This window comes from Euprymna scolopes, chromosome 46, assembly GCF_053919585.1.
Source record: "Euprymna scolopes isolate OS-2025 chromosome 46, ASM5391958v1, whole genome shotgun sequence".
In the NCBI taxonomy this organism is placed as follows: domain Eukaryota; kingdom Metazoa; phylum Mollusca; class Cephalopoda; order Sepiida; family Sepiolidae; genus Euprymna; species Euprymna scolopes.
Genome location: NC_136527.1, coordinates 136,175,528 through 136,202,784, shown reverse-complemented (window position 1 = coordinate 136,202,784; position 27,257 = coordinate 136,175,528). Strand labels below are relative to the sequence as shown.

General features: G+C 35.1%; 1 protein-coding gene, 1 long non-coding RNA gene and 1 pseudogene across 3 annotated transcripts in view; 2 read left to right on the top strand and 1 right to left on the bottom strand.

Moving 5' to 3' along the window:
- LOC145271436 (uncharacterized) overlaps positions 1 to 27,257 on the bottom strand; it is an 854,738-nt gene that overhangs the window by 547,480 nt on the left and 280,001 nt on the right. Inside the window, exon 4 of the long non-coding RNA XR_013865874.1 lies at positions 16,274 to 16,380. This is a non-coding gene — a long non-coding RNA (uncharacterized LOC145271436). The remainder of the gene's footprint in view (positions 1 to 16,273; positions 16,381 to 27,257) is intronic.
- LOC145271435 (putative E3 ubiquitin-protein ligase HECTD2) overlaps positions 1 to 27,257 on the top strand; it is a 535,251-nt gene that overhangs the window by 283,080 nt on the left and 224,914 nt on the right. For both annotated transcript variants that reach the window (XM_080126966.1, XM_080126967.1), the window contains exons 5-6: positions 12,924 to 12,985; positions 24,253 to 24,298. In XM_080126966.1, the coding sequence (XP_079983092.1) occupies positions 12,924 to 12,985; positions 24,253 to 24,298 (108 nt within the window). The remainder of the gene's footprint in view (positions 1 to 12,923; positions 12,986 to 24,252; positions 24,299 to 27,257) is intronic.
- Positions 6,632 to 6,759, top strand: LOC145271794 (U2 spliceosomal RNA; annotated as a pseudogene).

Genomic DNA, 27,257 nt, shown 5'->3' with positions numbered 1-27,257 from the left:
AAAAGCTAATAGTCAGGTTCCTAATGTAATTTTGTGGGAACTTTTTGGAGATTTGCAAATCTATACATTTTTGGAAAGGTTATTGTCTAAGGAATCAGAAAACCAATGTTTGCATTTGCCCAGATGCCTATATGGCGGCCATATTGGATTTACAAAATGGCCACCGTAAAATGTACGTTTTGTAATATCTTGGCTTCTAAATACGCTGGAACACTGATTTTAACTGCTAAACCTACATTTTCAGGGTCCAGGAAGCCACTGGTGGTAGTTATAAAATTTTCCCATATGTATATATGGCAGCCATATTGGAATTTTACAAAATGGCTGCCGTCAAATGTATGTTTTGTAATACCGCGGCCTCTAAATAAGTTGGAACAATGATTTTAACTGCTAAACCTACATTTTCAGTGTCAAGGAAGTCAATGGTCCACGTTATCATTTTATCTTTTGTACCCCACCCCCCTTTTGAAACACATAATCCAACATATGAGTAAAAAACTTAACAACCCTGGCAGTTAGTCAGAAAATTATTTTTATTGAAATGCCTTTTAACTGTAAACTTTGAATGTTTGTGCAACCATCTTAAACATAATTAGATGTTTGATCATAGTCTCTGTATAATAATCATCATCAACATCATCATCAACATCACTTTCATACATCACAGCTTGGGAATCTTCATCGTTTTCGCACTGGCTGCTGCACCGACACATATCAGTACAAGCTAAGTCTTTAGACCTGCAGGAGCATCTGCCAGAAGAACAGTCAAATATACATTTGTATGTGATCATCTCAAGAATGGCCTTAGGGGCTGGGAGGACCTCTGTGGTCGTTGGTTTTAGGGTGCCATCCAAATCTTTGAAGTACCCATTTTCCAGGGGATCCAGTTGTGAAATCTGCAGAGCAATGGTTGCTTGTGCCCATACCCTTGCTTGGACATGGACTCTTAAAATATGCTGCTTTAGAGCTCCAGGTGTTGGAGGGAGCCTGTCACTTTCTGCCCTATGCTTGCAGAACAGATGCCATCGCAGTTCAGGGATTGTTTTTATGTTGATCCCTTTTGGCGAGTAAGCTGAACATACAAAGGATTCCAGTTTTGACAGCATTCCATCTGTCACTTCTGCTTCATCCATAAGCATTTGCAGAGCATTGACAACATCTGAGTCTGCTTTGAGGTAGATCTGTAGCCAGGTTGTCTTGCATATACGAGAGAACCTCCCTGTGTTGTCGGTCCCAGTGAACGCATGGAAGGCTGGCAAAGCCTTTGCTCTTTCTTTACCTAGAGCTCGCCACAGTGGTTCAATTTGTATAACACAAGAGGACATAGAAATGGACGTGTTTTTCAGCAATAGGTCATAGTTTGCTGTGACTAGCACTAAAACGTCCGTATCTGGAGAGAAAAATACTAACTGTGCATCAGGTGGGTTTCGCTGTGAAGCCAGCACAGCCTGGTGGATAAGCAGCGTGTCTGCTTCCTCATGGTTATTTACTTCAGAGACCAGGTCTCTGTTGCTCTTAGTGTATCCAAAAGCAGATATGATGATCAGCTTGGATGATCCCTTGTTATACTCTAGAGTTTGGGCAGCAAGATAGTCAGTCAGATCAGCCTTCGTCTTGTCATGGGAGAGGAACCTCCTCATTGGGATGTGTTTGATGTTAGTGTCATCTCTGACTTGATACTGAACAGAAGCTTTTCCTTGTCTTCGTTTTTCTCTGGTTGCACTTTTCAGAGAATCTGCTCGGTATGTGTCAAAAACGAGGATGATTTCATCATAATCTCATGTTAGTTGCATCAGTCTGTCATTGAAGCAGCTACTCAGATCCTTGAGTGTCACTAGAGTCGCTGGTTTCTTGCTCAGCTTCTGCGCAAGCACCATGCCATCCACCAGTGCTATCTTCCGACTTGGCTGATCAGTAGATGTGGGCTCTGTAAATCCTGTATACGTTGCATCTTGGTGGGTAGAATTTCCAGCTTGAGGTGACTGATCTTCATGGGGCATGTCTTCTCTTGTCAGCTTCTCAAGTAGATGGATTAACTTGGACTTGTTGTAGCATAGCAGCATTGTTCCATCAGGGGCAAACAGTGCTCTTGGTGTCAGAGTGAATTCATGGTTTCCTATGGCCTCTTTCTGGTTGATGTCTCGGCTTGACCTGGCAAGTACCATCAGCTTTGCAAACAGGTCCTTGGTCTCCTTCAGATCCACAGTATTGTCTCCGAGTTTCACTGTAATCTTCTTGTTCCCAGAAAGGAACATCTTGTTGTTCTCTTTCTTCACAGGGGCCCAGAGGCTGACATCTCCATTGATCCGTTCTGACACGTAATCCTTATACAACTTCTGTCCAGTGACATCAATATTCAAGATATGTGGTACATACTCATCTGGGATGTAGGCATTAGTGATCACATTGTACAGCTTTTCCACTTTAGTGGTAAAGGGGTTTCCATGGCTGAGCAAGGCTTCCTTGATCTTGTCGACTGTACCATGTGCCCTCTTGACTGCACTTGGTCCAAGCTCATGATGCTCTGTGATTCTGTCAGCTTCCATGCCAAACTGACTCTTGAACTCTTTTGACAGACGTGAAAGTTCTGGTGTGGCCAGAAAAAATCTCTGTCTGGCATTGACATTGTTGGAGATGCCTATTATGCCAGAGCTAGTCTTCATCAGTTTGTTCAGGTGTTCACATGCATGGTCTGTCCCAACAGACACGAAGGGAATGACACTTTCCGTGACTGATATATTGCCTGCTCGTAATTCCTCCCATGTATGAGGGTGTTTGCTTCTCAAGTCATGCATATCTGCAATGTATCTTGGCCAGAGTCGCTTATACTTGATGCGGTCCATGGCAAAGAACAGTTTGCTAAGTGCTTCTCCAGCTTGCAGATGGAGTTCCAGGTCAGCATTTCGAGTTGCTGCTACAAAGAACAGAATTGCTTCCACCCAATCTAGGTACCTCATCATGGCCTTGAACATTGCATTCTAGGATTTCTGTTCCTTCCATTTTTTAAATGCTGTGATGACCTCAGCAGTGGTCAAGTCTTCCTGAAGGGTGCTGTTTGCTTGCTTCACAGATTCAGCCTTCGTGTCTTTATCCTCAGAGCAGGCAGCTTCTACTCTTTCTGTTGCCGCCAGGTACACATCTTTCAATTGTGGGTTGTCCTTGAAGAACACCTCCAGAGCCATTTCATAGAGTGCTATGTATGAGTAGATATGGGCATGGAGAGCTCGCTTGTAGTGTGTGCATTTCAGGATTTGCCTTGTCGTGGCAGGACCATACACACCTGCTTCCACCCAGGCATCATCTATGCCTGAGTTCTCCATGGAGGCACCAAGCGCTCTGAGGGCAGCCATTATGACATGCAGTTCACCCAGTCTGGGAACAACCATTTGTTTCAAGTCAGGTCTGGCATCTAGGAGCTGCACCACCTTCTCATAAAGAGCCATGTCAAAGGTAATGATTGTGGGGTGATCTTCCCCAACTGCCAACTTTCTCAGCTTATTTGCTTGTACAATCACAGTTAGTAGAGTTGACCACTCGTGTGCCACCTCAGAGAGTAGTGGCAAGGCTCCAACCTGTGTCAAGGGAAGGCTTTCAGACAGCAGTGAGTTGTATCTTGCCCAGCCTGGAATCTTGCTGGAGGTTTCTCGAGGTTTCATTCTGGATAAAGCAGATGCAACAACCCATCCAAGCTGTGTCAGCTGATAGGATTCTGAGATCCCCTGGCCAATGGCAAACTGTTCTGACCTCTTGGTAGCCTGTGGTTTGGGCTTATTACAGTGAAGCATGTCTACATGATAGGGTGTGACTGATATACTCTTTGCATCACCTATAATCAAAGGTTCTGCAACAGGTTCTTTAGAAGGGTCAACTTTCTGGTACACTGCTGTGATGGTTCCGTGGGTGGTTCCCTTCCCATCAGGAGTATCCTCTGCAAAATCTGTGTTATCTACGGCGAAAAACACAAAGGTCCCCTTCTTCAGGAATGGTGGTACATAGAGGCCTTGGTATGCTCTGGTGTTTTCAACAACAGCATTTGCCAGAGCAGTTTCCATGAGAAGGACACGGCGATGTGAAATAGCGTAGCCATGAGCATTGAGAAGATTCAACAGCTTCTTGTTGCGTGTGTCATGGTGAACAGTCAGTGCCAGTCCCAGAAACGTAAGAATATTTCAAACTATAATAATGTTTAGGAAAGTAAAAAGAAAAGAAATGCGTAGAACCACGGAAACTTACCTGACTTACATAAGACTGAGTTTTTTTTTTTTGAAAATCATAAACCTAAAAATCCTTTCCGCTTAGTTGTTCTGCTGTTCTGGTCGAATGTGTCAGCTTGTAAAAAATCAAAAATCAAATATTCTCTACTCCAACTGACATGAACGAGGTCAATAGAACCTGAGAATTCCCTCGTGAACGGGGTGACTTAAATGCTGATTCATTGCTTGGCTTGTACCTTACCTGTTTACTGGATTTGAACCCATACATGATATTCTGGCTCACCGTCAGTGTTGCTCGGTCAACATCTTTAGTTCTCTTTACAGTTTCCAGCTTTTCAGCAGGCCCAACCATTATCCAATGGATTAAGGTGTATAATTCAGCTGGAACATCATTATTGTCACTAGATACCTGCATGACATTTCTTTCCTTGGGCTCTTTGAAGGTTACAATGCTTTTCCTTATCACCTGTGCTGCTTTGTAGATTGTCTTCATGCTGTTCTCCTCCTTACCAGTTGTCATTGAGGTATTAACCATGTCCTCTTCACATGCATCTGGGGAGTAAAGGACAGTTGGCTTCCTTATGTTTGGTCGAACAGACTTCAGGTGTGGCAAATAAGTAAGGATCCTTTCTTTCAGCCATTTTCTACTGAATACAGGTACATGACCTTCAAAAACTTCCGAACCAAGCATATTAACATAAGTCGTTTCAATATCATCCATCTCAAGATATGCTTTGTTTTTTGTTTCTACATCAATAAGATTTATCAGCTCAAGCAGACTCGCCTTTTGTAGAAAGGGTTCTTCAGCAGTTTTTCTAGTGTTAGTATCTCGAAGAGCATGGAACACATTTTGGGTCCAGCAAGCTTTGTGGTATAGGGCATCAGTTGCATGTGCATCACCTGGTGATATGCAGGTGTTCAGCCTAGTTTTCAGTGCAGGATTATGGGACCTTTCCACAGCATCTTTGAGAGTTTTACCTGCATTCTCAGTCCTGATCTGGTACAGTTGTTGGCCATTGTCCTGTTGGCAGAAGAAGCACTCTTTCTTATCCAGTGGACTTGTATGTGATCGTGTGAATGGCAATGCAGAACCAGATGTAGAGGTGTCTGGAACAGCCTCTTCTGTAATTCCTCTTTTCTGCCCAGGCTTTTTGGCAGTGTAGTGTCCTGTAGCTAAAGCGTGTGCGATGCGATCTCTTGCACGTTGTATTTCAACTTTGTTAGTTGCACTCGAATGACATGAGCGATGCCAGACCGCCCTCTCTTCACACAATGTTTCTGGTGTGCAGTTCTGCAATCGCCTTTGGATTTGGATATAGTCCCCATCATTCAAACTAGCCCTCTCTAGAATTACTTGCAGTACGAGCCCATAGGACTCTAATCGAGGATGTTGCACCAAGACTTTCTTTTTATCATCAGACTGGCAGAGAATGCACTGCTTCCAGTTAATGGACTCCTTGGTTTGACATGCTTCCTCTCTACTTTGCGACTCATCACTCATGCCTCACCTACAAACAAAGAGAGAATTACAGTAATGTTAGAATAGCAATACAAAAACTACAAGTTCTCAAAGTATCAGAGGTAAATTAACAATTTGAATTAGTGATATAAAAGCAAGATTTTTTAGGAACAGCTGAAATATGAATTTATAAATGATACATATTTTTTATTACAAAGATATTGCAATAAAACAACACCACATCAGTTTGAACCCAGTTATGCATCTAAAGGTTAATGTTAAAGATGTTGTTGCTTTATAACTACCACCATTGGATTCTATGACCCTGAAAATGTAGGTTTAGCAGTTAAAATCAGTGTGCCGACTTATTTAGAGGCGAAGATATTAAAAAAAACGTACATTTTACAGCGGCCATTTTGTAAATTCCAATATGGCTGCCATATACACATCTGGGAAAATTTTATAACAACCGCCATTGGTTTCCCTGGCCCTGAAAATGTAGGTTTAGCAGTTAAAATCAGTTTTTCAGCTTATTTAGAAGCCGCGATATTCAAAAACGTACATCTTATGGCGGCCATTTTGTAAATCCAATATGGCCGCCATATACGCATCTGGACAAATGCAAACATTGGTTTTCTGATTCCTGAGACCAAAACCTTTCCAAAAATGTATAGATTTGCAAATCTCCAAAAAGTTCCCACAAAATTACATTAGGAACCTGACTATTAGCTTTTTAAGCTTTTCTTGGCATGTCTGTTCTGGCAGATACTACAAGCAGGGACCATATATGGGAGCAATCCCACATATGGGGCCTTGGTGAATGTGGGAGCAATCCTTCATACCAAGTGTCACTATCCAGCTCCCCTAATCCCCAGGGAGTTGGTCCCCATTTCGCCTTCACTCCTCACATTAAAAATCGGCCTTGTGCCTAATTTGCTCGGTGGGGGAGCAAATAAATACCCTTTTCTTGGTCTTTTGGCCAAGATCAAAGTGTAGTATCTGTTCTTACTACATGCTGTACTTATTGTGATATAAAATGGGGGATCACTTTTTCTGTATTAATTTAATGTAAAATGATCACCCACTTTACAACCAGTCAGTCTCAAAGCCATTCAAGTCATTTTCCAGATCATTCAAGTTGTTTTTGAAGGATTCCAGTTTTTGAAGGATTCCAGTGGTACTGGGTCCTATGGAGCCCATCACGCTAAGTTAGACAAATAAAAAGTAAAGAGACTCTTGACTGATGGTACAAATGAGATCCTGTCCCCCCCCCCCACCGATTGTTTGTTTTTTGGCACTAGAGAACCTTCCGAGGCTACCCTACCACTACCCTCCCCCCCCTATCTTTTTGTTTTATCACCCCCTGGTCAACTCCTACTCGAAGGTCGCCGCCTACCCCCCTCCCATCTTCCCCTTTTTTGTTTTTGACAATTATTTATTTTTCCTCCCCACACCCGATAAGAATCCTTCCCAATCCTCACTAGGGATCTTCCCACTAGTTTTCGGTGCCCCGGAAAACAGTAGGTGATCTAAATTTCTAGATTAGCTAGGGACGGACCTTACTAACAATGCACTAGGCAATTTTATTTTTTGTATATATTTTGTAGATTCCTCACTCCCCATCACGAACTGGTTTTCTTCCAAAATTCAAGAACTTTTTATTTTCCAATGAATTGAACTTTTTTCACACGCAAACACTCACACATTTTAATTAAAAAAAAAAAAATTTACACACACACACAAAATAATTGTAAATATATTCTTTTTTGCAAAAACGCTGGGGTTTTCATTAGTTAGTTTAGATTCCATAGAGTGAATGCGGTATTGTGGTAAATGTTGCCAGTCAAGAGTAAAGCCGCCACAGACGCCATTTTTCACTGTAGTAACAAAGACCCTGCAACACTCCCCCACCCAGATCTTAAAGGGCCTTGTGCCTTAATTTTTTTTTGTACATTTGAATGTTGCTTTTAATTTATTTTAATTTTACATTGAATTATTTTGATTGTAATTTTCATTTTTACAAAATAAATTATATGTAAAGAGCAAAGTGTAGTATCTATTCCAGCAGATACAGCAAGCAAAGACTATATGTGGGGGCAGCCCCACATATAAACCTTGGTCAATGTAGGGGCAACCCTTCATACCAGTTGTCACTATCCAGCTCCCCTACTCCCCGGGGAGTTGGACCCCATTTCCCCTTCCCCCCTCACATTAAAAATCGGCCTTGTGCCTAATTTGCTCGGTTGGGAGCAAATAAATACCCTTTTCTTGGCTTTTTGACCAAGATCAAAGTATAGTATCTGTCCTTACTACATGCTGTACTTATTGTGATATAAAGTGGGGGATCACTTTTCTGTATTAATTTAATGTAAAATGATCACCCACTTTACAACCAGTCAGTCTCAAAGCCATTCAAGTCATTCTCCAGATGATTCAAGTTGTTTTTGAAGGATTCCAGTTATTTTTTAAGCATTCAAGTCATTCTTAAGGTCATTCAATTAATCCTTAAGTTCATTAAAGTCATTCTAAGTCATTTACTTTTTATTTATTTAAGTCATTTCAGCCCATTTTTTGGTCATTTTAGTTTATCTTTAAGAATTTCATGTCAATCCTACATTCACGCATTCATTCATTACACGAGAGCACGCGACTAACGGCTATCGTCCTTGTTATCATAAAATTCACAATATCTTATGCAAAATAATACTTGTTTATTATGATTTGGGTATTGCATAATCTTCTAGAACGTTCCAAAGCCTTCTATAAATAATGTGCATTAGTCAATCCTTCATTTTATCAAAAACACCAGAATGCAAAGATGGCTAAAATTAAGGAACACAGTTTCGATGTTAGACAGAAAATAGTGGATGCACACATGAAAGGTAGTGGATACAAATCCATTTCTAAGCGTTTTGAAGTTCCTGCGTCAACAGTGAGAAACATTATCAAGAAGTGCTTTCAATACGATTCAAAACTTGACGGGTCGAGGCAGTAAAAAGAAACTTTCTCCTGGAACTGTACAACAAGTCATTTGAGAAGTGGAAAAGGACCTTTAGAGTTCATATGCTTCTTTCTTAGAACTGCATGCCTGTGGAACTCTGTTCCGTCTGCCTACTTCCCACCTGACTACAACTTGGATGTCTTTGAACCGCCCCCTTAAGTAAACACTTCATCAAATCTCCACACTAACGTACTGTACTTGCAATAACCGTTATCCCTGAGTGGCCTCCGGGCCTTGATAAGTGGTGACCACCGTGTAACCCTAACCCCAAGAAAATAAACAATTCAATACAAGCTTCTGAAAATGACGAACGCGACAACTTCATAAAATGTAACACAGAAAAGGTTTATTAAGGAGAATGTGATATGTTCCTTGTCAAAAGCTGGACTCCGGCTACCTTGATGCTATCGCTGTAGTTATTCCCCGTGGAATCGTCGGTACCATTAGAAATCACCGAGGTGGAGAAAGAGAAGAAAAGGGAGGTCCGTTCTGTTTGGTGTCTCTCTCAGTAAGACCGAGTTGTTCTTCTTCCAACCGGATGCTGGCCGATTTCCTTTGGGGATAGGAAGGATCTATGCACAGTACCCCTGATTGGTCAATATGTGTCCAAAAAGCACAGGGGAGAGGCATTCATTCTGTTTTGACATCGAGGAGGGCACTGAAGTCACACAGGATTCAGAGGTACCGACCAAGGAAGACTCTTCTCCTCTCCAAGAAACATGTTAAAGCCCACTTAGAGTTTGCACGGGAGTTTATTGACAAGGATTCAACTTTTTGAGGTTCAGTTTTATGGTCGGATGAGACTAAAATTTAACTTTTTGGCAGCAGAGATGTGTCGTTGGTGTGGCGGAAGAAAGGAGAAGCCTTCAACCCAAAGAATACAGTCCCTACGGTGAAGTATGGTGGAGGAAACTGTATGTTTTGGGGTTGCTTTTCAGCCAATGGCACTGGAAAACTTGTCACTGTGGATGGCATTAAAATATTGACTGAAAATCTGAAACCTTCTGCGGAGGCCCTTAGTCTTGGAACCAACTGGGTCTTCTAACAGGACAATGATCAAAACATACGACGAAATCGATGAAGAAATGGCTTTTGGATAATGAAATAAACGTCCTGAAGTGACCAACTCAAAGTCCGGATTGAATCCAATGGAAAACTTGTGGGCTGTGGTGAAGGCGAATGTGAAAAGAAGGAAACCAAGGAACTTGAGGGAATTAGAAGATATCGCCAAGGAAGAATGGTTTAATATTCCTGTTGATGTGTGTAGAGATTTAGTAATGTCGTATAGAAAACGTCTGGAAGTTGTTATTATAAACAGAGGCTTTGCAAGTGGCTATTGATAAATAAATTTGAACAGACACTACACCTCGATCTTGGCCAAAATGCCAAGAAAAGCTTAAAACGCTAAGAACAGCATCTATTAACAACAGACCTTTGATCTTAACCAAAAAGGCCAAGCACAAAAGTGTTACGGACAAACCGACAGACAGACCGACTGACCGACAGAGTGACTTATAGAGTCGCTTGCACATGACTAAAAATCATTGGTGCCAATAAATTTGAATTCGTCTGTTTTTTTGTTATCATTAATAATATTTATTTTGAATATTTTATGAGATCTGTAGATGGTCGATTTAAATGTTCAACACTTTAATAAAAATAATTAGGGAAAAAATGTTTTTTTCTCCAAAATACGCAAAAATTGGAAGGGTGCCAATAATTTCGGCTTTAACTGAAATTGTCTCTGTGTGTGTCTATCTGTGTACGTTTTCCTACCAAATAACTCTGTCAATTTTCAGTCTACAGATTCAAGATTTGACATAAAGGGGATTGAGATTTGGGAAAATCTTCTTAATCGGTTTTCAGCCAGAAATTTGGCTTTCAAGGGGTCAAAATTCAACGATTTGACCTTTGAAAACTCTACCAAACTTCTCCGCCAATTTTGGGTCTAAACACTTGAAATTTTAGATGTAGGTTCCTTGGACATGAATCAAACTTTTTAATCTGATTTGAGCCCCAAACAATAAATGTTAAGGGGTCAAAATTGAGGTCAAAGTTAAAAATTTGACCTCTGCGGTCTCTACCAAATTACTTAGCCAATCTTTGGTCTAAACATTTGAAATTTTATATAAAGTGTATTCAGGCATAGGGCAATCCGTTTTGGGGCGAAAATTTGGCTGCCAAGATGTCAAAGTCTCCAAGGCGGTTTATCTATATATCTATAGAAGTGAAAATGTCTGTCTGGCTGTGTACATTTTTCTACCAAATGACTGTCAATTTTCAGTCTACAGACTCGAGATTTGACATAAGGGCTATTGAGATTTGGGAAAATCTTTGTAATCGGTTTTTGGCCAGAAATTTGGCTGTCAAGGGGTCAAAGTTCAACGATTTGACTTTTGAAAACTCTACCAAACTCCTCCGATAATTTTGGGTCTAAACACTTGAAATTTTAGATGTAGGTTCCTTGAACATGGATCTAACTTAATAACTTGATTTGAGCCCAAAACAATAAATGTTAAGGGGTCATAATAGGGGTCAAAGTTTCAAAAATTGACCTCTCAGCCAACTTTGGTCTAAACATTTGAAATTTTAGATGTAGGTTCCTTGGACATGGATCTAACTTAATAACTTGATTTGAGCCCAAAACAATAAATGTTAAGGGGTCATAATAGGGGTCAAAGTTTCAAAAATTGACCTCTCAGCCAACTTTGGTCTAAACATTTGAAATTTTACATAAAGGGTATTCAGATATGCAGCAATCTTTTTAATCAAGTTTTTAGGCAAATATTTGGCTGCGAAGAGGTCAAAGTTGAAAGAGTTGACCTTTGCAGACTCTACCAAACTCTTCCGCCAAAGTTTGGGTCTAAACACTTGAAATTTTAGATGTTGGATACCTGGACATGAGTCAAACTTTTAATATATATAAAATGGTTAAAGAATATCGCAAATATATTTCATTTATTGATTCTTTTTTTTTTTCCCTATTTTTGCTAGCCGTCTGATATCCATATTATATAGGAATCAGTTATGTAATATGTATGTAACATGTCTTCTTCCTAAGATTAAGGGTGGTGGTGTTTGATCGACACTGCTGGGGAGCCATGATGTAACATACTGTTTTGTTTTTAAATCCCCGAAACAGTGTTTCATGGTAAACAACTGATGATCCCTTGAAAAATAAATTATTGATATTATAGTAAATTCGAGAGCGAGTTGATGCAGTGATTGCAGGTGATCAAATGACTTACTGACTAGATGGTTTTCTAACGAATGATAAAAAAATATTTTTTGTATAGTTTTAAAGGTTAAAAACTTCAAACACTATATATATATATATATATATATATATATATAGTAGAAAACTTTGTTGAAATTCACAGACCTACATTTTTTCTTTTTTATAACTTATTTATTTCATCCTCGATCTCTTCATTACAGTCTAATGAGATAGCAATTTTATGATTTTATGTTTTCATAAAAATCTCCTTTCTCACTAACTCGTCTGATGTGACTTTCATTCGATGTTACCAACAAAAAGATAATTTTGTACATGATAAACCTGGTGCGTTTGTTTGGGGAAAAGGAATTCCATCCCCACGTTGTTACATGTCAGCCATTTATAATATATGTAATATATATATATTAGAGAAAATATATGCAGCAGTTTAGTTTTTAATAGAAACAGAATCGCTCTTATCGAATAGGTTGCGAGCCCTTGACCAGCCATAACAAATCAAAAAATATATTTTATTGATCGATTCTTTTTTTTTTTTTTCTTTGTTGAAATTCACAGACTTACATTTTTTTCTTTTTTATAACTCTTGTTTCTTTCATCCTCGATCTCTTCATTACAGTCATTCTGCTAATGGGATAGCAATTTTATGATTTTATGTTTTCATAAAAATCTCCTTTCTCACTAACTCGTCTGATGTTACCAACAAAAAGATAATTTTGTACATGATAAACCTGGTGCGTTTGTTTGGGGAAAAGGAATTCCATCCCCACGTTGTTACATGTCGGCCATTTATAATATATAAAAGCGAAAATGTATGTATGTATGTATGTATGTATGTATGTATGTATGTATGTATGTGTTAAAGAAAATATATGCAGCAATTTAGTTTTAATTTCGCCAACGCAATAGAAACCGAATCGCTCTTATCGAATAGGTTGCGAGCTCTTGATCAACCATAACAAATCAAAAAAGATATTTTATTTATCGATTCTTTTTTTTTTCTATTTTTGCTAGCCGTCTGATATTCAAAGACTAATACTCAAGTCGAAGGTCAACTGCTTATTAACAGGTCAAAGGTAAGTATTATTCATTTATTTCATTAATTATTTAATTAGCGGGACCTGTGGAAAGTCCACAGGGAACTCATTCAGATATTTGCACTCTGTAGATGTTCAGTGTAAATGGAGACGTTCAGATATTATTGTAGCTTTTTGTTGAAACTAAGCAACACAAACTATATCACAAACTATATATACGTCATTATATATATATAACTACTTAATTTACTCACATAAAATTAATATACGAAAGTATAAATTTATGCGTAAACTTTAAGTATTTACTTCAAAAGTGCTCAATACATAGGTAGAGCTAGTTAGTAATTTATAAAATATAGTGATTAAGCTACACTGAATATTCCACGTTTCATCCACTCTAGGACTCTTCAGGCTTATGCACGAATTCTGTGGTTGTTTGTCGTTTTTATATACGCATCTTCTATTGAGATTTTAGTTAGCCAATCAGCTTTCTAGTATCCACAGCGCCCTTCCTATCAGCCAATCAGCATGCACTTATCGGAAAAAGGCCTATTTGACCTCTGGTTGACCTGTTCCTTTGTGTGTGCTCTATTTAGCCTGGATATCTAGTTTCTTGATCTGTTTAAAATCTAGGTTAGTGTTTTTTTATTTGTTAGTTTATATATAAATATATATATATATGTACATACATATATTCACACACACACACACACACACACACACACACATATATATATATATATATATATATATACATACATATATGTGTGACAAACAACCACAAAATTCGCGCATAAGCCTGAAGAGTCCTAGAGTGGATGAAACGTGGAATACTCAGTGTAGCACATATATTTTATAACTTACTATATATATATATATATATATATATATATATATATATATATATATATATATAACACATGTACAATTCAATAAAATAACGTACAAAGTTCCACCTATCTGTCCTCGAAGCACTTGCTATCATTGCCAGCCCCCCTACTTTGTGCAAGCAGATAAACCTCCGGCTTCAATTAGAATTATTTGGGTAGTCAGTTTTTTCTTTTTTGTTTGTTTTTTTTAACCTCCTCTCCACTCTTACTCCATACCACTACCAAATATTCTAAAAAATAATAATTTTCAGACTTATGACCCTTGAAAATGTTAGTCTGAACGAAAAGCGCTTCGGGTGTATTTTAACGATCTTGTTTTTAATCGACTTATTTATTTTATTGAATTGTATATGTGTTACATGTAACTTGCCCCATTTTTTTTTTTTTCCTTTTCCTCACCCCGTTTTCCATCTTATTTTAGTCGATTGAATTTACACGATGGTTCACTTCTTTATAATTATTCTAAAATTTTGCCAATCGAATAAAGATATATATATATATATATATATATATATATATATATATATATATATATGGCGATTAAGCTCTACCTACGTATTGAGCACTTTTGAAGTAAATACTTTAAGTTTACGCATAAATCTATACTTTCGTATATTAAATTTATGTGAATAAATGAAGTAGTTATATATATATATATATAAATATATATATATATATATATATATATATATATATATATATATATATATATATATATATTTCTAGCGGGACCCGTGGAAATTCCACAGGGGACTCATATGTAATATATTGATGTTGGCAGATCATATATACGTTTTTATAATATTTATTATTTTATTTGCAATTATGAATCACACATTGAAAAAAAAATTATAGTCACTTCCGGTTTTGTGATAGGTGCAACAGCAAAGATGGCACTTTTTTTTTCACGTTGTTTTCCTCTTTGCGGTACGGATTCCCATTTTTTTTTTTGCTCAACACACACCTCCAGGCACCCAGGCTAGTCTATATATATAAAAGCGAAAATGTGTGTATGTATGTTCGCTTTTTGTGTATGTCTGCAAAAGTCTTTTTTCCGAGAAGCGGTCGGTCGGCTCTCAACTTCTTAAAACTTTTTATATCACATATAAATCATAATATCTACAAGTTAACAACAGAGGTCGCCTGTCTATTTAATTTGCTCGACTTTGGGAAGATAAATATTCAACATTTTTCGCTCGCCGCATGTGGATTAGTCTTTTTTTATTACTTCGCTTATTCTTATCCCCCCCACACACACCTCCAAGCACCTGGGCAACGCTGGGTACCACTGCTAGTCTATATATGTATATCTATATATATATAAAAGCGAAAATGTGTGTATGTTTGTTCGCTTTTTGTGTATGTTCACGAAAGGCTTTTTTTTTTCCAAGAAGCGGTCGGTCGCAACTTCTTAAAACTTTTTATATCACATATAAATCATAATATCTACAAGTTAACAACCAAGCTCGCCTGTCTATTTAATTTGCTCGACTTCAGGAAGATAAATATTCAACATTTTTCGCTCGCCGCATGTGGATTAGTCTTTTCCCTATAATAAAAGCGACACTAATTCTGGCGGTTATTTTCCCGGTCGTGAAATTAGCGTCGCTTTTATTATATGAAAAAGCCTAATCCACATGCGAAAAATGTTGAATATTTATCTTCCCGAAGTCGAGCAAATTAAATAGACAGGCGACCTCCGTTAACTCGTAGATATTATGATTTATATGTGATATAAAAAGTTTTAAGAAGTTGTGAGCCGACCGACCGCTTCTTTGAAAAAAAAAGCCTTTCTTGAACATACACAAAAAGCGAACATACATACACACATTTTTGCTTTTATATATATAGATTATATATATAGACTAGCGGGGGTGCCCGGCGTTGCCCAGGTGTTTGTAGGTGTGTGTGTTGGTGGGGGGGGGAAGATTAAAACAAAATGAAAACTAAAGAATAAGCGAAGTAATAACCCTGTTTAAATATTAAAAAAAAACAAACAAACAAAAACAAAAAAAGAAACAGCAAAAAAAGTTTTGGGAGGGAGGTAGGCTTGAACTCGAAGCCTTGAGGTTAATAGTCTGGTGACATATATGTATAAATTCACGTGCAATCCTGTTTTTTAATTACTAACGATTACTATATTGTCCAATTTCTACTGTACACTCTTTAGCCCTTATCCTCGAGTGTCCTGTTGGCCCTGATAAGGGAGGTAGGCTCGAACTCGAAGCCTTGAGGTTAATAGTCTGGTGACATATATATATAAATTCATGTGCAATCCTGTTTTTTAATTACTAACGATTACTATATTGTCCAATTTCTACTGTACACTCTTTAGCCCTTATCCTCGAGTGGCCTGTTGGCCTTGATAAGTGGCGATGCCTATGTAAAAAAAAAAAAAAAAAGGAACCGCTCAAAAAAAAAAAAAATCTTAACTTACAATCAGGGCATTTGACGCACAGACGCTGTGAAGTCCGTGGTAGAATTCCTTAAACATTTCATAGATCGATCCGTTCAGCACCCAGTCCACGTAAAGTTGAACATAATCTGCAAGACGGAAATAAATAAAGAAAAAAAAAGGAAAAGGTTAGAAACAACAGCTTAAATTACAAACCTTAAACTATATCCGATGGTGAGGCCCCAGCTTGCGGGCTTCAGGGAGTGTGGAGCCACCCTTTAATTGCCATTGCTCCCAGGTCCACTCTGACCCGGAGTGGTAGTACCTGTTAGGGTCCCAACTATGGGTTGAATAGAAACCGACTTGCAAAAAACAAATATATTCTATTAAAAAAAAATTTTCTGCAAAATCACCGGATTTAGCATTAAATAACCTGAAATAAATAGAATCTGACTTGAAAAAAAGGACAAACCTAACCACAGCATCTAACGGCAAACAGCCAGCTGAAAATAAGAATTGCCACATAATCATAAAAATTAGATCCTGGATATGACCTTAAACTATATCCAGTGGTGAGGCCCCAACTTGCGGGCTTTGGGGAGTGTGGAGCCATTGCTCCCAGGTCCACTCTGACCCGGAGTGGTAGCACCTGTTAGGGTTCCAAATAGAAACCGACTTGCAAACAACAAGTATATTCTTCAAAATCTTTGGATTCGGCATTAAATAATCCGAAAAGGGTTGATATGCCTTAAAACTAAGACAACCAACCAACCTAGTGTTTGTGTGTGTGGGGGGGGGGGGGGAACAGACCAAAAAGGAAACTTTACCCTGTTTAAATATAAAGGAAACAATATTAAACTTCTTAAAAAATAAAACCAAAATAATCTTTTATAGGTGTAAAAGAAAAAAAAAGGGAGGGGGCGTTGGTGGCAAGTAGGCTCGAACCCGGAGCCTTGAGGCCAATAGGCTGACGTGAAACACATGCACTATGGCGACGGAAGCAATGTAACGCTAAATATGAAATGAGTTCAAATTGAGGTCAAACATCACATTATTCCGCAGTTTTTAAGTGCGTGTTTGTCTGGTTTTGTTTTCCTCAGCGTGCTGGGGAAAACCAGCTCCCTTGTAATGAAACCAAGGGTTTGTATTACAGTACACATAGATTCGAAAAAGTTATTAAAAAAACAAATATATAACAAATAAATCTTATCAAAGGCAAGATAAGTTACTTTTCTACCAAACTGGATATATTTTTTGTGTTTTTATTCAATGTAAGATGTTTATTCAACTCGAAAAACATGCAGTGTTTACCGATGTATTGGAAAATTCAAAATGGCGCCCGACTCTCTCTTTAACTCGGTAAGTTTGGGAAAAGGTGTTATAAATAATAAATTAGACAAAATACTATTTAAAAAAACACCAAATATATGTCAACCTATGTCACGGTAATATATATTGAGTGAATTTCTAACAGTATTTTGTCTAGTTTATTATTTATAACACCTGTTGCTGAACTTACCGTGTTAAAGAGAGAGTCGGGCGCCATTTTGAATTTTCCAATACATCGGTAAACACTGCATGTTTTTTGAGTTGAACATTGAATAAAAACACTAAAAATTATCCAGTTTTTTATTTATAACACCTTTTCCCAAACTTACCGTGTTGAAGAGAGAATCAGACTCCGTCTTGAATTTTCGAATACATCGGTAAACACTGTATGTTTTTCGAGCTGAATAAACATGTTACATTGAATAAAAACACGAACAATATATCCAGTTTGGTAGAAAAGTAACTTATCTTGTCTTTGATAACATTTATTTGTTATATATTTGTCTTTTGACAACTTTTTCGAATCTATGTGTACAGTAATACAAACCCTTATAAACACCCCCAACCACCCCATGTTAAGAACGGCTTTCGTAATACAAACCCGTAAGCAATTGTCTGATCACTTTGCCAGGTAACTTGTATTTATTTGCTTCCCCACTGAGACAATTAGGCGCAAGGCCGTTTTTTTATGTTGAGAGATTGGGGAAATGGGGACCAGCTCCCGGGGAGTAGGGGAGCTGGATAGTGACAATTGGTATGAAGGGTTTCTCGTACATTAACTAATAACTGATTGCTACACTAGCAATGGCGTTATATGTGTGGTTGCCCCCACATACGGTCTTTGATTGCAGTATCTGCCGGAACACATACTACACAAAGGTGATTTGATCTTGGCCAAAAGGCTAAGCACGGCACTTTGTCTGATCACTTTGCTGGGGAACTGCTGATATGATTCAGCCTCGTTTTTTATACTGAAAAGCAAAACAAAGACGCGGTGATCGAAAAAAAAATCTCGAAAATAACGCATAAAAGTCGGGCAATTTAAACATAGATGCGACCCTGTATATATTATGATTTAGACAACATATAAAAAGTTTTTGCCGGACATACACAAAAAGTGCACACACACTAACACACACACACACACACTAACACACACACACACACACATTTTTGCTTTTAGCTATCCATATATCTATAAAAGTGAACGTGTCTGTCTGTCTGTCTGTCTGTCTGTGTGTCTGTGTACATTTCCCTACGCAATAACTCTGTCAATTTTTAGTCTATAGACTCGAAATTTGAAATACCGGGTACTGAGATTTGGGAAAATCGATGTGACGGGTGTCAGCCAGATATTTGGCTGTTAAGGGGTCAAATTTCAACGATTTGACCTTTAAGAACTCTACCAAACTCCTCCGACAATTTTGGGTCTAGACACTTGAAATTTTAGATATAGGTTCCTTGAACCTGGATCTAAGTTAATAAAGTGATTTGAGCCCGAAACAATAAATGTTAAGGGGACATAATAGGGGTCAAAGTTTAAAAAAATTGACCGCTTTTTCTTTTTCTTTTTTTTTTCTCAACATACACCTCCAAACACCCGGGCAACGCCGGGCTGAAATGCTAGTATATATATAAAAGCGAAAATGTATGTATGTATGTATGTACGCTTCTCCTCGATGTCCACAAAAGGCTTCTTTCAAAGAAGCTCCTGCTCGCTTCACAACTTCTTAAAACTTTTTATATCATCTATAAATTGTAATATCTCATTATTATTCCACATTTCCCGCATCGGCAGGCGTTACATTTGGTTTTCGGTATGAACAAAAAGCGAAACTCGACTCTAATCACCGGCCCAGAGCCACTGGTCTCTAGAGAGCTAAGTAACGTTTGCTCAATGTCGACTTCGTCATATCAGACGGTAGCTTTCATTTCGAGACGAGACACTGCCCCTAATAAACAGGGAGCTGGTTTTCCCCGAACTTAGTTAAAAACAAACAAACCGATTTATTTATTTATTTATTTAAAAACTGTCCCGCACTAAATCGTAACTGCTGAATACCTATCGCGGTCACGTCAATCAAAAACGCGCACCTGTTTTTTTTTTAACACTTTACTATTTTCCAACTGCGCGTCATCAAGGCTTCGTTTTTTTTTTCACATTTTCGGGTTTTTTTCACACACACCAAAAAACACCCGGGCAGTGCCGGGTACCCCTTGTTAGTATATATATAAAAGCGAAAATGTATGTTTGCTTTTTGTGCATATCCATCGTAAATCGTAATATCTCAGAGTTAACAACAGAGCTCGCCTGTCTATTTAATTTGCTCGACTTCAGCAGTTTTCGCTCGCCGCATGTAGGTTAGGCCTTTTCCTATAATGTTTCCCCCTACCCCCAACGTCTTGGGGGGGGAAGCTGTCGGCACTAAATGAAATGCTACCCCGCAGTCAAAAGTTGACCTCATTAAGTCATTAAAACGTGCACCTGCTAACTTAAGTAATTAAATAAATTCAAACGCGTTTCTATCAGCATGTCGCGGTGACGCAATGGTTAACGTCGCACGTTTTTTCTTCACACTTTAATTTACAACTTTGCCTCAAGGGTTCGGGTACGATCCTCATACTTACCTACCAAAACATTTTTTTTTTAATTTTAACCCCCCACCCCCGGAGTTTTGATTTACCTAAAACCACACACACCTCCAAACACCCGGGCAACGCCAGATACCCCTCGCTACTATATATATATATAAAAGGCAAAATGTGTGTTTGTGTGTGTGTGTGTGTGTGTGTGTGTGTGTGTGTATTTTTCTGTATGTCCGCAAAAGGCTTTTTTCACTGGCACTCTCGGTCGGCTTGCTCCTTCTTAAAACTTTTTATGTGCTGTCTAAATCATAATATCTGCGATATATATGGGGGTAGCAGTTATCTTTAATTTACCCGACTTTTACAAGCTATTTTCAAGATATTTTTCGTCTTCAAAAAGCAAATGGTGGGGAAACAGAAAGTTAAGTCGGACGAGGTTTAATGCGCTGGATGCCAGTTTCTGTTTTCATCGCCCCATCATTTGCTTTTCGAAGACGCTGCGATCGAAAAATATCTCGGACATACAGTAAAACACACAAACACACACACAAACACATTTTGCCTTATATATATATATATATATATATATATATATATATATATATATATATATATATATATATAAAACGAATAATATTTTTTTTTATCATATAAAAATAAAATTTTAATAACAAAAACGAAATAATTTAATTTTTAAACGAAAAAAAATCAATTTGGTAAACCTTTTTGGTATTATTATTTTTTTTTTACATCAGTCAAAATCACCGTTCATTTTGAAAAAAAAAAAAACGAAGTGCAGGAGTTCGCCCGAAAGCCAGGAAATCTCTTTGATATTGCCAGACCATAAAAATATTTGAGCGCACGTATGAAAGCGGTCCGGTACCCCTCGCCCTGTTTTTTTTTTTTTTTTTAATTATTATTTTCGTCTTTTTACGTTTTTTTTTTTTTGTTATTTTTTTTAATAATTATTTTCGTCTTTTTACGTTTTTTTTTTGTTTTTTTTTAAATTATTATTTTCGTCTTTTTACGTTTTTTTTTTGTTTTTTTTTAATTATTATTTTCGTCTTTTTACGTTTTTTTTTAAACATTTAAACATATATATATATATAGACGTCAAACAAGTTTAGTATAAACGTTTTGGAATCGATTAAAAGAAAAGTGTTTCTTCTATATATATATTACACTTTTTTTGAAAACATTGTCTATTTAGTCCTCGTATTATCGCGCAATAATTCCTTCATAGAGTCTTTTGATGGAAGTGCTTCATTGACGATTCTCAAATAAATGGATTGTTTTTTCCTCGTTTCTTTTTCTATTTAATTGGACGTTTCTTTCAACGACACTAATTCACATGTACTTTGTTAACTCAGACTTTGAGAATTTAAAATTACAATTTTAGAAATTCTCTTATTGCTGTGTTTCTTGTTGGGAGTAGGAATGTGAAGGGTGGGGGGTAAAAATTTTTAATTACTTTTTTTTTAATGAAATAATTGTAATAATTTTTTCGATTTCTCAGTTTTTCTTTTATACACAATAAAAAAATTAAAAAAATCTGGTTAATAAATTGTATCGGTGAGGATTGATAATTTGTATTATTCAAACTACTGTTCTCATTTTAATTTCACAATGTTTCATTCGATGAAACCTCCAACTTTCAGGTGTAGCTTGTTGAACTCTGAATCTGCACTGAATTTTGAGGGCCTGCTACTCTTATGTATTAAATAAAGGGTTCTGTTTGAAATTCCGTGCAGATTCTAGAGTTTGACAAGGTGTTACCCCTGAAGAAGGTCAGTGATTATAATCAGACGAAACGTTGTGAAAATAGCACTCAAGATGAAGACAGTCGTTCGAATGATCCAAAACAAAAAAAAACAAGAAACATTCCAGACGTTGTTTTACACATTTTCATCACAGTCATATAAATCATATTACCATCTTGGGACTTTTACTAAGCAACAAGTAGATCAATGTCTGTACATATTACATTTAAACTACTGCATTTCTATATAATCAGGAAAGCAGGAACAGGGAGGGAATTCCAAAGTCTAGCAAACCAAAGAAGATAACTATACATATTACATTTAGACTACTGCATTTCTATACAGTCAATTTTTAAATAAGTCGACCATTTATATTAAATGTTGTTTTTCATTTTCATTCAAAACTAGGTCAAACATCACGCGACTTAACTTTCTTCGCACCTGTCAATTTCACTTTATAATCGGTACCTTTAGACAATCATCACTTCCTCTCCCCTTCGTGGCCGAGATGGTTAGGTGTCAGGGTTTTTTTTTCCATTTACTTTGCACCTTCACATCAAGGCTTTGGGGTTCAAGCCTACCTTCCTACTAAATTTTTTTTTAATAGGGTTGTTTTGATCTAACCCCCAATACACACCTCCAAATGGTATATATATATATATATAAATGTTTTTGAACCCAGTCAACGACGGGTACTTTTGCTAGTATATATATATATATATATATATATATATATATATATATATATATATATACTAGCAAAAAGTACCCGTCGTTAACTGGGTTCAAAAACAGCCTACAGAAAATGGACTCTGATTCATGAAAGTATGATAGCTTATGGAAAGAAAGGGTTGTAAAGAGATAGCTTCGAATTCGGGGGTATCAAAACCAAAACAAAATATGATGAAAGTAAAAATAAAATAGATAAATCCCATAATTTATTATACCATACCTGTTCACATTGAAACACTTATCACAATATTCTGACATATTTCCATTCTATGGAGGTCATGTGCGAACGAACACCCCATAATTTTATTATACCATATTTCTTCAAACTGAAACATAATTATCAAAGTATACTTACGCAGAGAGATATGAAAAGTCTTTATTAAAGTTTGTGCCTATTTCCATTCTTTGGAGTCTAGGCGCGAACGCAGACCCTACAATTTTATTATGCCATCCCTATTAAAGTTAAAACATACTTATCAAAGTATTATTATGTACATCTATATCTAAAACACTTGTAAACGTTTTTTTTTTAATTTTTAAATTTTTTTTCCATACTTTGTGAACCAGGCGTGTACGCAGACCCCACAATTTTTTATGAAACACCATTCTGCCAGATCAAACATACCCATTCCTGTGTCTTGATACATCTTCTATCATTATATGTAATCAGTTTTTTAAAATAGTCAACCATACAGGAGCCTATTCGTGACCAGACACACACGCACACACAGGTTTATGTGTGTGTATATATATATATATATATATATATATATATATATATATATATATATATATATATACATATATATATATATACATATATATATATATATATATATACATATATATATATATATATATATATACATATATATATATATATATACATATATATATATATATATATACATATATATATATATATATATATACATATATATATATATATATATACATATATATACATATATATATATATATATACATATATATATATATACATATATATATATATATATATACATATATATATATATATATATACATATATATATATATACATATATATATATATACATATATATATATATACATATATATATATATATATATATATACATATATATATATATACATATATATATATATACATATATATATACATATATATATATATATATACATATATACATATATATATATATACATATATATATATATACATATATATATATATACATATATATATACATATATATATATATACATATATATATACATATATATATATATATATACATATATATATATATACATATATATATATATATACATATATATATATATACATATATATATATATATATATATACATATATATACATATATATATATATATATATACATATATATACATATATATATATATATATATATACATATATATATATATATATATATATATACATATATATATATATATATATATATACATATATATATATATATATATATATACATATATATATATATATATATATATATATATAATGTCTAAAGTTGCAGGAGAAAATCGTTTACACGGTACTAATATAAAGCTGTATTTTTTTTCAGAATACCCAGTACAGACATTCTTCGTGCCTACTTCATAATTTTATTGGTAAGTAAAGTCTTTATATAATAGTAACATATCCAAAAATTATGAAAAACGCTGAGGTAGAAAATTAATTATTTGTGGAAAACAGTTCCAGGAAGGAAGGTGTACATGCTGAGGCAGACATATTAGGTCACATAACATAAGCAAAGGGGAAGTAACTCAGTTGAAACACCATGTATATCAAGCAGTATTTATTCAGAAAACAGAAATTATCTCGCATTGTTCTTGGCTTTAATTTCACCTTATAATTTTCTTCAACAATGCTTCAAGCAAACGACAACCTACTTATATCCCTCAGTCTCGGCCAGACAGAGTTTGCACTCATGAAGAACACTCTTCCGCTGTCTTCTCTTGAAAAAGGACTAATAAGTCCGAAATATATTGAGATTTATAAAACCATTGGATACAACAGGGAAATAATTTTACTCTATATAAAAAAAAAAAATCTCGCATTGTTCTTGGCTTTAATTTCACCTTATATATATATATATATATATATATATATATATATATATATATATATATATATATATATATATATATATATATATATATACTCTGGGTTTTTTTATTCAAAAGTAATGGACTAATGAATTCAACGAGGTTGTTAGATAGTGCTCAATAAAAAGAACTGATGGTCTTTATTCAGTCCATTTGTATGCTTTTATGTGTGTATGCATCTATCTGTACTCTTGCCATTGTATTCATATGTATTTCTATGTATATGGTTTATGTGAATTATACATATTTATGTGTGCGTATATATATGTGTGTGTGTGTGTGCGTTGTTGTATATTAGTATATGACTGTGTGCATATGTTTGTGTATTTTTTTGTATGTATGTGTATACATAAAATTATATATATATATATATGCTTATTTGTATGTCTGTTGGTTCTCTGTGGGTATATACATATGTATTTTATTATTTTTAATTTTGTTACTATCTACCTGTGTGTCGCTACTTTGGAGTATTCTGTTGATTTAACTACTTCTTTTGCCTGAATATATTTATATATTTATATGTAAGTGTACTTGTATCTATGTTTTTAGTAATACTGTCTTGAATGTATTAATTTGTGATTTAATATGACTTTATATTTATATTTAACTAGCTTAAACTTTCAACTTAATAGTATAGAGTTACACCTTTAATTATATGCATGTATGTATATGTATATATGTGTATATGTATATATGTGTGTATATATATATATATATATATGTATGTATATGTGTATATGTATGTATATATATATGTATTGTATTCTTTTTATATACATAAATATTAGTAATTATTAGTCCTATTTAATTTATTTAATCCCCTCTTATGGCTAAATAGGTTATATTAAAAAGATAATAAATATTAATTTTATTCTGTTTTTATTATTATTATTATTATTATTATTATTATTATGTTTATTATTACTATTATTATTATTATCATTAATAATTTTAATATTGTGTTATTATTATTATTTTTTTTCTTTTATTTATATATTCATTTAATAAAAACGCGAAAACTTTAAACTTATATCATTTAGTATAAAGGGCTTAATTAATTGTAGACGTATGTTTGAACTGCGTTGATATTACTCGTGGACGTATGTGAGATGATAAATATGTTGGTTGGATACATTCGCTGTCTTTTCTGACATGTTCATTTCTAACGCTTAGATTGTATTTTCTGTTTGTATTTGTAATAATGTGTCTCATTACTGAATTGTATAAATTGGTTGACACACAGATTTTTTTCTTTTTCTTTTTCTATATTTTTTTAAGATTCCCTTCCTATTAATTCTTACTTTCTCTCTTTAACTCTATCTCATCATTCTTTCTTTTCCCTTCTAGTCCTTATTCTCTTTATAATAACCATTTATATCTTTTTTTCTTTTCCTTCTCCATATTATATATATTTTTTTCTCTCTATTTTCTTTCTCTATTTATTTTCTTTCTCTATTTCTTTCTTTTTTCTTTTCTTAATCACTCTCTCTCCATTATAATCTTTTAACTTTATTTAAATTGCCCCCTCCCTCTTTACATCTTATAATAATTAAAGTTCTGTGTTTTAAGTTTTTTAACTCCAACTTTTAAAGAGTTCCTACCTAAAATAAAAATCCATTATTCATTGAACTTTTGAATAGTCAAGTCGCTGCCTGATGATATCTGTTGTTTGATTGAAACAAGTGGCTATTTGTAGCAGCAGGATGTGACCATGTTTATATAACAATAAACAAGTATATATATATATATATATATATATATATATATATATATATATATATATATATATACTTGTTTATTGTTATATAAATATATATAGTATCGGCCATAATATAAGGAACAGAAAAAAAATTACAATTATCCATGTATATTTCAAAAATTAGAGCATAGATTTTTCTGAAATACTCAGAATAAACAAATAGAACCAATGTGTATAAACTAGTACCAAAAAAAAAAAAATTACGATTCAATATTGAGAAATATTTTAGTTCTAAATTATATCTGTGGATTTATTCTGGCCAAAAGTTAAGGAACGAAATAGAAACTTTATGTTTTTTTTTAATGCAAATGTTTTAAAAAATAAATTCATTCAATATTTAGTGAACATCCCTTTATTCTTTATGACCTCACTGCATCTTCGACCACAAGACTGGATTAGTTTCTTGCAAAATTCAGGATTTATCTTTTCCCACTCTTCCTTCAATAAATCCCACAAATGATTTTGATTTTGGGGATTCCTCGTCTGTGCTCTTTCTCCAATCATTTTCCAAACATTTTCTATCGGATTCAGATCCGGACTCTGCGCTGGCCAGTCCATTACTCTTATTTCTTCTTCCTCGAGGTAACTTATCACTTTTTTAGCTTTATGGCAAGGGGCGTTATCTTGCATAAAAATGCTTGGCTGATTAGGTGAAAGGCGTAAGCTCTTAATGACATGTTCTTGAAGGAGCTGCTTATA